The sequence below is a fragment of the Oculina patagonica genome, chromosome 4 (assembly GCF_052425735.1).
Source record: "Oculina patagonica isolate OP01 chromosome 4, crgOcupat, whole genome shotgun sequence".
In the NCBI taxonomy this organism is placed as follows: Eukaryota; Metazoa; Cnidaria; class Anthozoa; order Scleractinia; family Oculinidae; genus Oculina; species Oculina patagonica.
The window spans coordinates 62,651,068-62,663,458 of NC_135761.1; the positions used below are offsets into that span (position 1 = coordinate 62,651,068).

The window sequence follows — 12,391 nt, forward strand, 5'->3', positions numbered from 1 at the left end:
TTTTGTTTTTCTTTCGTGGATGAGATCGTGGATGCAGACGCGGCAGCCCGTTTCGCGCGCATTTTGAAAAGCCAATGGTAGCTCGTAATTTGTTTGGGAAGCCAGTAAAGTGCATTTGAACTGCGATGTGCGTACAAAGTTTTTGAACTTCTGTTAAAATTGTCAACGAAATCTCCGAGCTTTAGCTCCATTGCAAGAAGATTTAAATCCGCATAAATTCCTCGTACATGATTGCAGTGGGGCAACTCGGATTAATATTAGTCGGATTAATGATTATTATAATCCAGTAATAGATTATTATAATCTAGTAATAGATTATTATAATCCAGTAATAGATTATTATAATCTATTACTGAGGTTTGAGCCGTGCCTTAATCCATTAGGATTAATATTAATCTTATGTAAGATTAATATTAATCGGATTAATATTAATCTTAATAATTAATCTCAACAACTCAATCCTAGTCCAAAACCTTCCGAAGATTGGACCCACGCGTACTTTGTGCGCCCTTGCAAGTCATCCGGAATCTCCCCTACTCCACTTTGCATCTTCAAGCACTAAGCTAGGAATAGATACGAAGCTTGATGTAAACATACTTTATTGTTTGAAACAGCTGAAATAGTTTTTTCGTGAACTTGACATCATATACAATATGCTTACCATGTCAGCTCACAGATAATATTTTCATCAACAAAAGGCGCCAAGAGACGGGAGAAATTCTTGTTTATAGTTGCAATTGTGATATGCCGACTCCGAAACTCGAAACAGTTGGTGCGTTTGGGATTGTCGCTATTTCGTCGCAGCTGGTAACGATTCCCTGTCGTTAGGTCTCCTTTTTTGTAAAAGAACAAGCCCACGGCACGGATTCGCTGACCCAGAGGCGCTGGTGATCCCTTTTTTTACTTCTAGGGTCAACAACATCGTCTAATCTAGCTTTAGCATATGCAAAAGTGATCGTCATGTGACGGATGTGATAAGTGACTGATGTCCTGTCAGACCTGTGTTGTAAGTCTGCAGTGTGTTTGTCATATACATATCTGTCAGATAGTCAAATAGACATATCTGTTATCCAAACATTCACGGAATTTTATCGGGATTATAATAGAGATTAATATTAATCCGGATTATAATATTAATAATAATCTAATCCTTCCAATTTTTTGCCGTGCCTTAATCTATTACTGGATTATAATAATATATTACTGGATTATAATAATCTATTACTGGATTATAATAATCTATTACTGGATTATAATAATCTATTACTGGATTATAATAATCCTATTATAATCTATTATTATTATAATCCGCGGATTAATATTAATCCGAGTTGACCTGTTAGTAGAAATTTCAAAGGAAACGTTTATGAAGGACTACAACAAAGAATTTGCACGACGTTTCGGCTAGTCGTGCTCGTCTCTCAGCGAAGACTGAATTTCTCCTGATTGAACAACTTAGCGACATTTCTTCTGAGCTGAAATTCACAATTGGTTTGAACGAGAGGATTAATTAATTTTCCAACAAGAAGGATTTTGGATGTTAAAACAACATAATCTATGAAACTACATATAGACTTGGAAAGGGATTGGTACTGGCGGTTCAGGATTTTGCTTCGCTCCGTTTCCTTTCGGCTTCAAGTTGTTTTGTTTACCACGGATCGGAGTATTCATGAACGTCTGCTGTTGCTGCTTAGTCCTTGAATTCGTTAGTTCCTCGACGATGTTGAGCTCTGCATTACAGTTGATGTCCGAATTGTGCTTAAAATGCCGGCTTCGTGAAAACAAGCGGGAAACTGTGTCATATGAGGTTAGTTGTAAACATGTACTCGCATTTTGTTTGTTGTGATTTTAAAATTACGCAGCAGAAAGAGAAATTTGAGTTTACTTCGCATTTGCATTTTTTCTTTAATGTTTGTCATGACTTCAAACCAGGATACGTCTTTGTCCGATTTTTTGACGGCTTATATTTCGATTTTATTGTTGCGGTCAGGAGTATTTTTTCATCATTTGCCAGGTTTAAACACGTTTTGTTTTAATTTCTGCGCCTGTAAATAACATCCTTTCTAGATAGTAAAGTTTTAATTAACATGTTGGACATTCTTAGCTTTTTAGAAAAATCTTAACTATCGTTCATCTGAATTCAAAGCTGTGGAATCATTTGGTTCCAATTCCGGCATCTCCTGGCAGTAGCGGGGCCGTACGCCTTTCTAGTGGGGCCGTACGGCTTTTTCCGGCCCTGCTAGAGCGAGGCGTACGGCCCTCATACGGGATTTTTTTTCATATGGTTTTCCAAGGAATTTGCGCGCGGGTCCGTACGGGTCATATGATAAGAGCGACTTATCACAGTTATCTACATTGAATGAACCTTCCATCGTAAAATTTATCCAGAATCAAAGCGAACACTTATCAAAGCTAACTTTATATCATCTTAAAACACGTGCTACAAGGCGATCTAGACGTACTCGTGAACCGAGCAGAATTCCACTGCCATTTCTAAGAGGTCTCAACAAGAAGAATAGCATGTTGAAGAAATTTGTCTTCAAAAACATTTCAACGATTGAGATACCGAAGTCTTCAAAGCTCCATCGCTATGTTAATAAGGTGAGAAAACTTTATCACGCACGATATGAATGTAATAACAAACGCGATCCAAAGATAATGAACTTAAATAAAATGGCTATACCTAAGAAAGCTAATTTGTTGCCTTTCTTTAGCAGGCATTATCACAAGATAATGAAACTAAAATGTAAAGCACGTCGATATTTATCATTGTTTTCTTGCCATTGTGTGAGACATATGACCAATTATGTAAACTTCAAATTAAGTGAAGACGTTGAGAAGAATCCAGGACCTACTGATCAATACAACACTGATCATCATGAAGAAATAATTAGACCTTTTATGCAAAATCACAGCTCAACAATGAGATTGTCTAATTGGCGTGGGTCGTGGGTCGTGGGTCGTGGGTCGTGGGTCGTGGGTCGTGGGTCGTGGGTCGTGGGTCGTGGGTCGTGCGTCGTGCGTCGCGCGTCGTGCGTCGTGGGTCGTGCGTGTATAAGCCGAGTTACCAGCTATCTCTGGATTTTAAATTTACCGAAAAATGTGTGATGACGCTTAACAAGGCCGAAAATTTGAACTCACTCATTCAAAGACATCGGATGGAGGTGTTATAATATACGTTGCAAGAGACCACCGCTAGAACTTCCCCTCTCCTCCCCCTTTGAACGCCGGCCACGCAGGCTACTAGTTCGCAGAAAAACTGAAAAATCTTAAACAAACAAGAGCACCCTTAAAACGATTGCATCGACAAGGACAAGTTCCTTCAGTTTGACTGATAAGCCGATCAGCTACTTCGATTTCTGCCATTCACCTGTCTAAAATCGGAATTTTAATCAGGGACCAGTGTGTGGATCAGTGGCAAACTAGTGTCGAAATATTTCCACTGGGTTTCCTGTTTCTTGGTTTCGCAGGATACAATGTATATGCAAAAATAATATACACCTTTTTATTTTAAAATAATGGTCTAAAATATAACTTTAGTCAGTTCAACAAAATGAAACGTTCATTTCGCTACAGTGCTTGACATTGCAAGTTTTGATTTCCCTATAATTTCTTTAAACGCAACCCTCGATAGTAGGGCTTTCCACAAGTTGCTCGGCAACTTTTTGGCAACTTTTCATATTTCGAGCAACTTTTTCCCCTTCGAGCAACTTTTTTCCTCTCGAGCAACTTGTTGCATTTTGAGCGAATTTCCAGACCGAAGATTTCCGAACATTATCCGAGTATTCTTTATGGGCCATATGAACGTTTCCGAAGATTTACGAAGTTTGCCGAAGATTTACGAGAAACATCTGAAGACGTTTCAACTTTCGGCTTTACAAAAACCCCTCTGCAAACATGACGTCATCGATATCTTCACGATTTTTCTCAGTTTAATTTAAGAAATCACGGTTATTCAACAAATTTTCCCCTTAATATGTTACTCCTTTTGCTGTAAAATTGCATTAAACTGCTTAGAAATATTACCCTCAAGGGAAATTAGCATATATTTAGAGAAATTATCTTGATTAGAAGCAGCGTTTTGGATTTTTTGGAGCAACTTTGGAGCAACTTTTATTATCAGAAGCAACTTTTTTGGATTTTTGGAGCAACTTTTGAGCAACTTTTTGAGAAATTACGAGCAACTTTTTGGGAAATTTCGAGCAACTTGTGGAAAGCCCTACTCGATAGTGCATCTGCAGCCTCAAGCTTCCAGATCATGTACTTCTGAAGCTTCAAATGGTAACGGAAGGTCAAATCTCGACGCACCTTTACCGCATTCAAACGTCTTTTTGGCAGCTTTTCTTCCTATTTCGGGGAATTTCGTTCATATTGATGTGTTAGTATGAGCAAAAAATAGCTGCTGAGTGTAAATAAACATATTCCCTGTTGCATTGATTGAAAGGCATCTCAATAAACACAATTTTTAATTGTACAATATACAACAGTGTACAACATAGCTCCGAAAACTACTGCCTCGCGAATCCTTGACACCTTTCGTTTGACATCTGTCACTCATTTAAACTTTGACCCAAAACACAACGTCACGATAACTTAGTCACGCGAGAGACACGCTTTCCTGAACCTTCACGTTTTCCTAGGTATAAGAGTGTTTTTACTTTTTAAATGTTTTACATCTGAACCAAAGTGCTTTGAAAAAATGGCGCAGAAAAGTCCACATATCACCATTTTCAAACATTTTTTAATAAAGCCTCAAAAAGCTTCACGACACCGGTAATGTATGAAACTTTAAATTGTGAAAATCAAACCCTTGTCTTTGAAGTACTTGTCTTGTTTTTGGCATATTTCTGTCGTTTGACCGCGGTCGACGACGAACCTGCAAGTTCGGATTCTGAAACAGCAACATCGATTTGGCCTTGTGAAACAAATCTCTAGTACTTAAAACCGGCGTACAATTATTAAGTCATTTCAAGAATATAAATAGTTCCTTTCGCTATAGTCCCAGACAGTGCAAGTTTTGATATATAATGCTTCCGCAAATGCAAACATGTACATTTCACCTATTTTTAACCAATCATACTTGAGCGTTCCCACGCCACTAATTGGATCACTGGTAGGTAGCGAACAACTGAAAGAAACTCTTTTTTTTTATTAGAGAATAAAAAATTGGCCATGCACAGGAAAAAAAAATTCCATAAGGTGCTCTGTAGAAATCCCTTAAAGTTAAAAAAAGACTCGAGAAGTTGTAACTTTTTCACTTGAAATGACCAAGAAAAGCCACGAATCTTTACAAATTTTAAAATAAATTGGCTAGCGTGACTTCCCTGATAAAATTGGATAAACAAATAAATGAATAACATGATCATTTAATCAACTGGGAAAGAAAAACCACCAAGCTACCTACATGAAATCGTTCAATAAATTGGTTGTTAACAAAACAGGACCAAAACGCCTATTAGAAAATTCTCAGTCGGCAAACAGCCTCCACGCCAAGGTCAAGCAAATACTTGCAATTTTCGGCCCACTTCCGTAAAACTGTCCAGCAGACATGAAGGGAAAAAAGCGAAACGGTGCGCCAGACATAAAAGAAAAACATGTTTTTGTTAATAAGAGAAACGGTATCCAAAAATAACAAATCGGTGAGAATGCTCCTTTGCATCGGGGGCGAACTTGCCACGACCCAAAACCCACGACCGACCCACGACCCACGACCCACGACCCACGACCCACGACCCACGACCCACGACCCACGACGCACGACCCGCGACGCACGACCCACCCACCCACGCCATTTAGTTTGACCCCTCAACAATGCAGTTGACCTCTCCAATTTGATGCAGTCAAGATTAGGTGAACTTGGTTTACAATCAATAAATGTTGGTGGTGCAGGTGATTGTTTCTTTAGATCTGTATCACATCAAGTATATGGCAATAGCAACCATCATATGCATATACGTACTGCTGGGGTTCAATTTATGAGAGACAACCCAGAGAGATTTAATGAGAGCAATACCGAAAATTCATGGATAAGATATCTGAATAATATGTGTATTCAAGGTACATCATTCAAGCAGTTGCAGATGCATTAAAAGTTACGATACAAATAGTAGAATCTAATCAAGGCTTTGTACCACTTACCACTGTTTACCCAGTTCAGGAAAGAAATACTTCGTCTACAATTACTATAGGTCATATTGATGAATGCCACTATGTATCAACCACTGCCTTACAATCAAATGCCTCAATTTCAATGTGCAATGAATCAACGAATGATATTCAGTCATCAAGAAATAAACATTAAAAATTATTAGCGAAAATGTGAATATGCGAAAGTTTTCTTAACTTTTGCCTCATCACGTACAATGCCCGGTCACATTCGCGAATTTAACAGGTTAAAGCAGCATTCGAGCCACGATTTGGTACTTAAAATATGGAGGAATAATAACACTGAAGTGACTTTACTGAGTCTCTGATTGTGAATTACGTCAGTATTAGCCACCACAGAAGAGGGGGGAGCGGTGCGAGAGATTAACTATATTATCGCGGGAGATATATACAGCATGAATAAATTCATGAAGCGAAATTTTGCTTGACCTGCATCTTTTAAAACGCTTATTCCTCGGCTGTTATGAATGCGATTAAGCTCAAATTTTACAGAGACATAAAGAAATGATAAAAGATTATGTATGTCATATTTTATTTGGTAGATTTTACCTACGGCGATGTTAAAGCCACGATACTGCCAAATTGGGAAGAACATGATTTCGTGGCAGAGTTTGTAGAACGAGTAGGAGACAGCACACTGTGATCTTGTCAAAAACTAATCAGTCAATATCCCTAGAGTGTCATAACAGAAGCGGATTTTTTAATTTAAAGTTTTTCAGCAAGTTATGGCGGTTTAAATGCGCAAATTTTAATCGAATACCTTCTACCTCTTTCTAAAAGCACTCTTTTAAAATTCCGCCTCTGTTATGACACACTACAGTATTCTTAGTTTACCTCTCTGCAGTGGCAGCTCATGAAGTTCTATATCCGCGCTGAATTCTCTGCCACAAAATTGTCGGAAAAGTCCAAACTTTGAGATTTCCGAAGGTGTCCCGATCAAAAAACGGTTTCAAAATGGTAATTATGGTAATTATATTCCACGCTTTTATGATGAGAACAATGCGTTTTCAAAGAGACAAACAATTCCAGACGCAAACACATCAAATCACGCGCGCGTGCTCATATTTTTTATGCAATTATCTCGTCGTAAAGTTCTCGATGTCAGTCGTTGAACTTCGTGCATACGCTTTAAATAAATGCATAATGATGAGCCTAAGGTGTCCCCCGCGACCTTAAGCTAAAAATTGCATTTTCCGGACAAAATTGGCAAGACCTAGTAACTTTTTCCCAAAAACTAAGAAAACTAGCTAAAAGCTAAGGTTTATACTTTAACATGTAAAAGAGAAATAAATTTTACATAACTTCTGAGTTTCGACACTCGTAGTCGAATCTCGAGAGATTTCTAAAAATTATTACTCTTTTACATGTAAAAGTATAAACCTTAGCTTTTAGCTAGTTTCCTTAGTTTTTGGCAAAAAGTAACAAGCTCTTTGACTTTTGTCCGTAAAATGCTCTTGTTTACATAGTTTAGGCGGAAACAGCTCGCCCGAAAGTTTTACTACAACGCAGGCCCTTGGCGTTTAACCGCTGTGTCTATTTATGCAATCCCGTGTCCCACCCATTGGGCCCCGGTAAGTTCCATGTAGTGGTTCTAGTTAATTTAATATCCCGTATCCCCTTTTTATTATTAAATGCATCACACATTCCTCTGCGTCCGTCCGACTCGAGCGAAGCGAATATATCCTTCTTACGGCAACAAACTTGCGAGCCCCTGTGACCAAAATACGAACAAGACTCCGCGTACCAGATCATCTAAAAATCCCCTTCTTTCTTCAGGTGTGATGGAGTTGCTTGGTGGCGCTGGAGGACTTGTTGAATTCAAGGCTTCCCTCCTGGCATCTCATGGATTTGCTGCTCTTGCATTGGCCTATATGGACTATGACGATATACCAAAGTTTCCACCAACCATCGACTTGGAGTACTTTGAAGAGACAGCTAACTGGCTCAGCAATCATCCTAAAGTCTTGCCGCATGGTATTGGAGTTCATGCCATATGCCATGGATCCTGGGCCGCTTTATTGATGACAAGCTTTAAAATGAGCGTGGTTAAGACCGTTGTGGCCATATCACCGCTTATACGGAATGCTTTACTCGTACCGTACGAATACAAGGGAAAGGTTTCGGATGTGATTCCTCCTGAATATAGCAAGAAAATAACAACGGGAGAGGGCCGCATCTGGCGTTACGCATACCCAGCAGTCATCCCCGATTATAGGCCCCCAGCTTCCAAATACCCAGGTTTTATACCAGTGGAGAATATCTCTTGTCCAGTTCTACTAGTCTGTGGAACCGGCGACCAGAATGTCGATCCCATGACATCGCAAGTGATTTTTGATAGCTTGGAGGCCCATGGAAGAGAACATCTGTGCTCTATTTTACGTTATCCCGAAGCAGGACATCTTATCGAGCCACCGTACTCTCCACTCTGTTATGCTTCATACAACGGATCTACCAAACGATTCGGTGATCCCCACCTGGTGTGGGGTGGGGAGACACAAGCTCACGCTAGAGCTCAAGAAGACGCCTGGCCAAAAATCTTAAGTTTTCTACGAAGAAATCTTTAACACGTTAAGTCCAACATGTAACTGATAGCAGGCCTTGTTCGCTTGTACTACCTTTTTTAACTATAATCTTTCCAAACAAGTATAACGTTTGTCATTTTACTCATCGGTTGCGCTGCTAGCATTATTGACAATAAGGATAAAAGGGACAAATGATAGATATGATAAGATAATGGCCGTTTTCACACTAGAAGACGGACAGATCGTCTAGACGGACAAGTCGTCTGACGATTTATTCTTCTAGTGTGAATTGAAAACAGCTCTTTGACGACTTGTCCGTCTAGACGACCAAGTCGTCTTTGAAAAATCGTCTTCCAAGACGGACAAATTCGTGTCCCTCCCGTTTTCGTTCCGGAGCTGGCATAGATGTTCTTTATCGTGACCAAATTGTAAGCGGGAAAGAATGGAAAGTTTTATTCCTTTCCTGCAGTTTCTACAGGACAGAAGAGCGAGTCTACGACAACCTTTCTTGCTCGTGAAAAGTTCCCCGAGGTAACTCTATGGCACAGAAATGTGGATCGCGCGTTAACAATAGGAATCCCATTGGAAAACAATCGTGCCCAATAATGTCATTTTATCGTTAATCGTAGCTCTTTCGGATGAAATACGGCTCTTGGTCGATATCGAGTGTGTGTTCGAGTGTGTTCGTCACGATCATCGGACTAGACTGCTTGCTTGACGAGAGTTAGTCGTGTGTTCAATGAACTAACATCGATCCGTGCCGCTTGGAAATTAGAAAAGAAAATTAAATACTGATAGGAGTCTACTAAAGGTTTCTTATAATGGTATGTTATTTATTGCTTTGAATGTGGCCAGAATGAGCGGAATTTATGTAATGTTTAATAAATGAGCAGCAGTGTTTTATCAAGTTTAAAACACGAGGCGCAGCCGAGTGTTTTATACTTGATAAAACACGAACTGCGAATTTATTGAACGGCTTAAAAATCTTCGGATGTAGATAAACTCATTCTTGCACTAATATTTAGATTCGCGTCAAAAAATAATTTTGCCTGAAACTCTGGCAACTGAAAGACTTAACCGAGGCTAGAACTTTCTGGCTGCGTTAGGAGCCATTAAATATTTTGCCCTTTCGGGCCCGCTGCAACGTCTGAAAAATTAGAAAAATAGGCATTTTTCGAGCCGCTGTCAAATATTTCTTTTGCATCGAACACCGACAATTTTTAAGTCAACTTGCTCAACTCTACTCCACACAGCCGAAAAGGGTATTTCTTTATCTGCTAAAATATGCAAAATCAAATGTACGTTTTCAGTATTTCAAAAGTCATGACCATTTGTATCAGCATATGTGCGAGTAATGACGATAATATAAGCGAAAATGTTATTACTCGCACGTGCTGATACAAACGGTCATAACTTTTGAAATACTGAAAACGTACAAGTGATTTTGCATATTTTAGCAGATAAAGGACTACACTTTTTGGCTGTGTAGCGTAGAGTTATCAACTAGGTCCCGAAATTGAAATATTTGCTTCTAGATCAAGGCCATTTTCAACCTCCATTTGATGCCGATCAGAAGTGGTCATTTTATCCTTGATTTCGCATTTCCAGATAAATCGAGGGGAAAGATGCTACTTTCTAAGAAAACTAGAAATGTTTATAAACAAATTGATCTAAAAATTGTCGGTGTTCAATGGAAATAAAATATTTGACAGCGGCTCAAAAAATGTCTATTTTTCTAACTTTTCAGACATTGCGGCGGGTCCTGAAGAGGCAATATATTTGATGGCTCCTAACGCGGCCTGAAAATTATTTTAAATCAAACCAAGTCTGTTTTTGTTCTATCCTCGGTAAAGTCTTTCAGTTGCCAGAGTTTTCGGCAAAAATATTTTTTCACACGAATTTGAGTGGGTGTTTTTAAGAAAGACGGCCTTTTAAATACTAATTAACATATTGATTACCGAAGTGGCCTCCCCTGTAAGCCTGGTGGTTTCTTGGTGGTCTCCTCGCCCTACCATAATGTTAATAATATAAATTTTTAATTTTAAAGTGGCTAATAAATGATGGTGATGATGATGATGATCACCTTGACCGTTAAGTACAGGTTCACCCACCAAAAGCCGCGGTACTGGTTTACAGAAAAACTAAATTCAACAGTAATTTAAAGTACGCTTTTCTGTGGCTTACACAAAGTGTAAACCACACTATGTCGTTGTAATCCGTGAACTTTATTTATTTCGACAAAACAAGTTCTTGGCAAATCCAATTCCAATCAGTGTGCTTTAAAGAACAATGTCACGGTATTTTAAGTTCTTTTCCCGATTACTTTCTAATTGAAGTCATCCTCAAAATAAAAACAACGACTCGAGGAACGGTTTGAGTCGATGTCATTTGAAATTGTGTGATTTTTCCATAGATTATATATAACATTATTCCACATGCTCGAGGCTTTCTACCGAGACTTTCAAGTATTATTTTACTAAACTTTGCTTCCAGCTACCCTCAAAATGTGAAGTGAGATTAGCATTAGTACAGGAATGAATGGGGGTAAGATTGGCCCATCGTATTTCTTTTGCGAGCACGGTCACCTGTCTAAATTATATTGTAGTTTTGGAAACGGTGCTTGGTGGGAAGTATTCAGAATCAAAAGCCCTCTTGTTTTAGTGTCTCGTGACTCTTTTCAGAGTTTAATTTATTTGAAAATAGACCGCTTTTCACGTCTATTTATTGCTTGTAAAGTGAAGTGAAAATTAAAAAGCGTGCATCTAACATAAAGAAACATATAGACTCCTCACCCCTAAAATTTTAACTAAAACTAAAGCTACTTTTGTCGCTCGATAAAAGTTGTGACATTCACAACACGATATACGAAACTCTTGATTCACTTGTCAATTCAGAAACCTTTGTCGTGAATGCTTCCGCTGAACTTCACGATTTCACAGTTAAAGATAAAAACAAAGGTTTATTCCAACTACAAAAGGTTCTCACGCGAAAGGCTTAAAATCCAACTAAAAATATATATAAGATTACATGCTTAAAGTTTTGAAATCGATGCCTTAATAGTATCCATTCCGATCACTATCACGGTAATTAAGCGTCCATCTTGATTCATACTAATTGATCGTTGCTATTTCTGTCAGGCGGATAATGTTTGTACTTATTATTGTCACGCGACTTGTTTCCGACCTTATCAAAAGCGATTTTTCCAAGCAGCCGAAATTAAAGTAGGCTTGACTTAAATTCAAAGTACACTCCAGCATGTAGCCGTTGAACAGTTATAGGACTCCGATAACAGCAGAAAAAGAATACAGACACACACAGATTCATTAAGCATTTTATCTGTCACAGATAGTTCTTAAATATCTAAAAAAGGTCAACAAAGTCACATATTCTCCTTTGTTGTTTTGTGTCTGTGACTGATAAGAACGTTTTCAGTCTCACGTTTCAATAAACTCACGCACACTACCAAGCAAAGTTTCATGGTTGACCTTTCGCGTGTGTCTTCGAGTAATACTCAAATTGAAGACACACAAGGAAAATAATGTCCACGGGATCAGTTGTTTTGAACTAGTTTAATCAGCACAAATTCTAACTTGCCTAAGCTAGCTAGTCAACTGAAGTAAAGGCACACATGTGGTTCGACTACTACGGTCTATTACATCTTTGAAATTGGATCTAATCAAAAATGGAAACGGCAAAAAAAGGTT

At 38.6% G+C, this 12,391-nt stretch overlaps 2 protein-coding genes across 2 annotated transcripts in view; both read left to right on the plus strand.

The window, feature by feature from the left end:
- LOC144651031 (bile acid-CoA:amino acid N-acyltransferase-like) overlaps positions 1–8,757 on the plus strand; it is an 11,905-nt gene extending 3,148 nt beyond the window's left edge. Inside the window, exon 2 of the mRNA XM_078510889.1 lies at positions 7,942–8,757. Within this exon, the coding sequence (XP_078367015.1) occupies positions 7,942–8,729 (788 nt within the window). The 3' untranslated portion in view covers positions 8,730–8,757. The remainder of the gene's footprint in view (positions 1–7,941) is intronic.
- A 2,430-nt stretch (positions 8,758–11,187) lies between these two features.
- The window catches only part of LOC144651029 (bile acid-CoA:amino acid N-acyltransferase-like), a 50,011-nt gene continuing 48,807 nt past the window's right edge, over positions 11,188–12,391 (plus strand). Inside the window, exon 1 of the mRNA XM_078510888.1 lies at positions 11,188–11,310. The gene's annotated coding sequence lies outside the window, so the exon portion shown is untranslated. The remainder of the gene's footprint in view (positions 11,311–12,391) is intronic.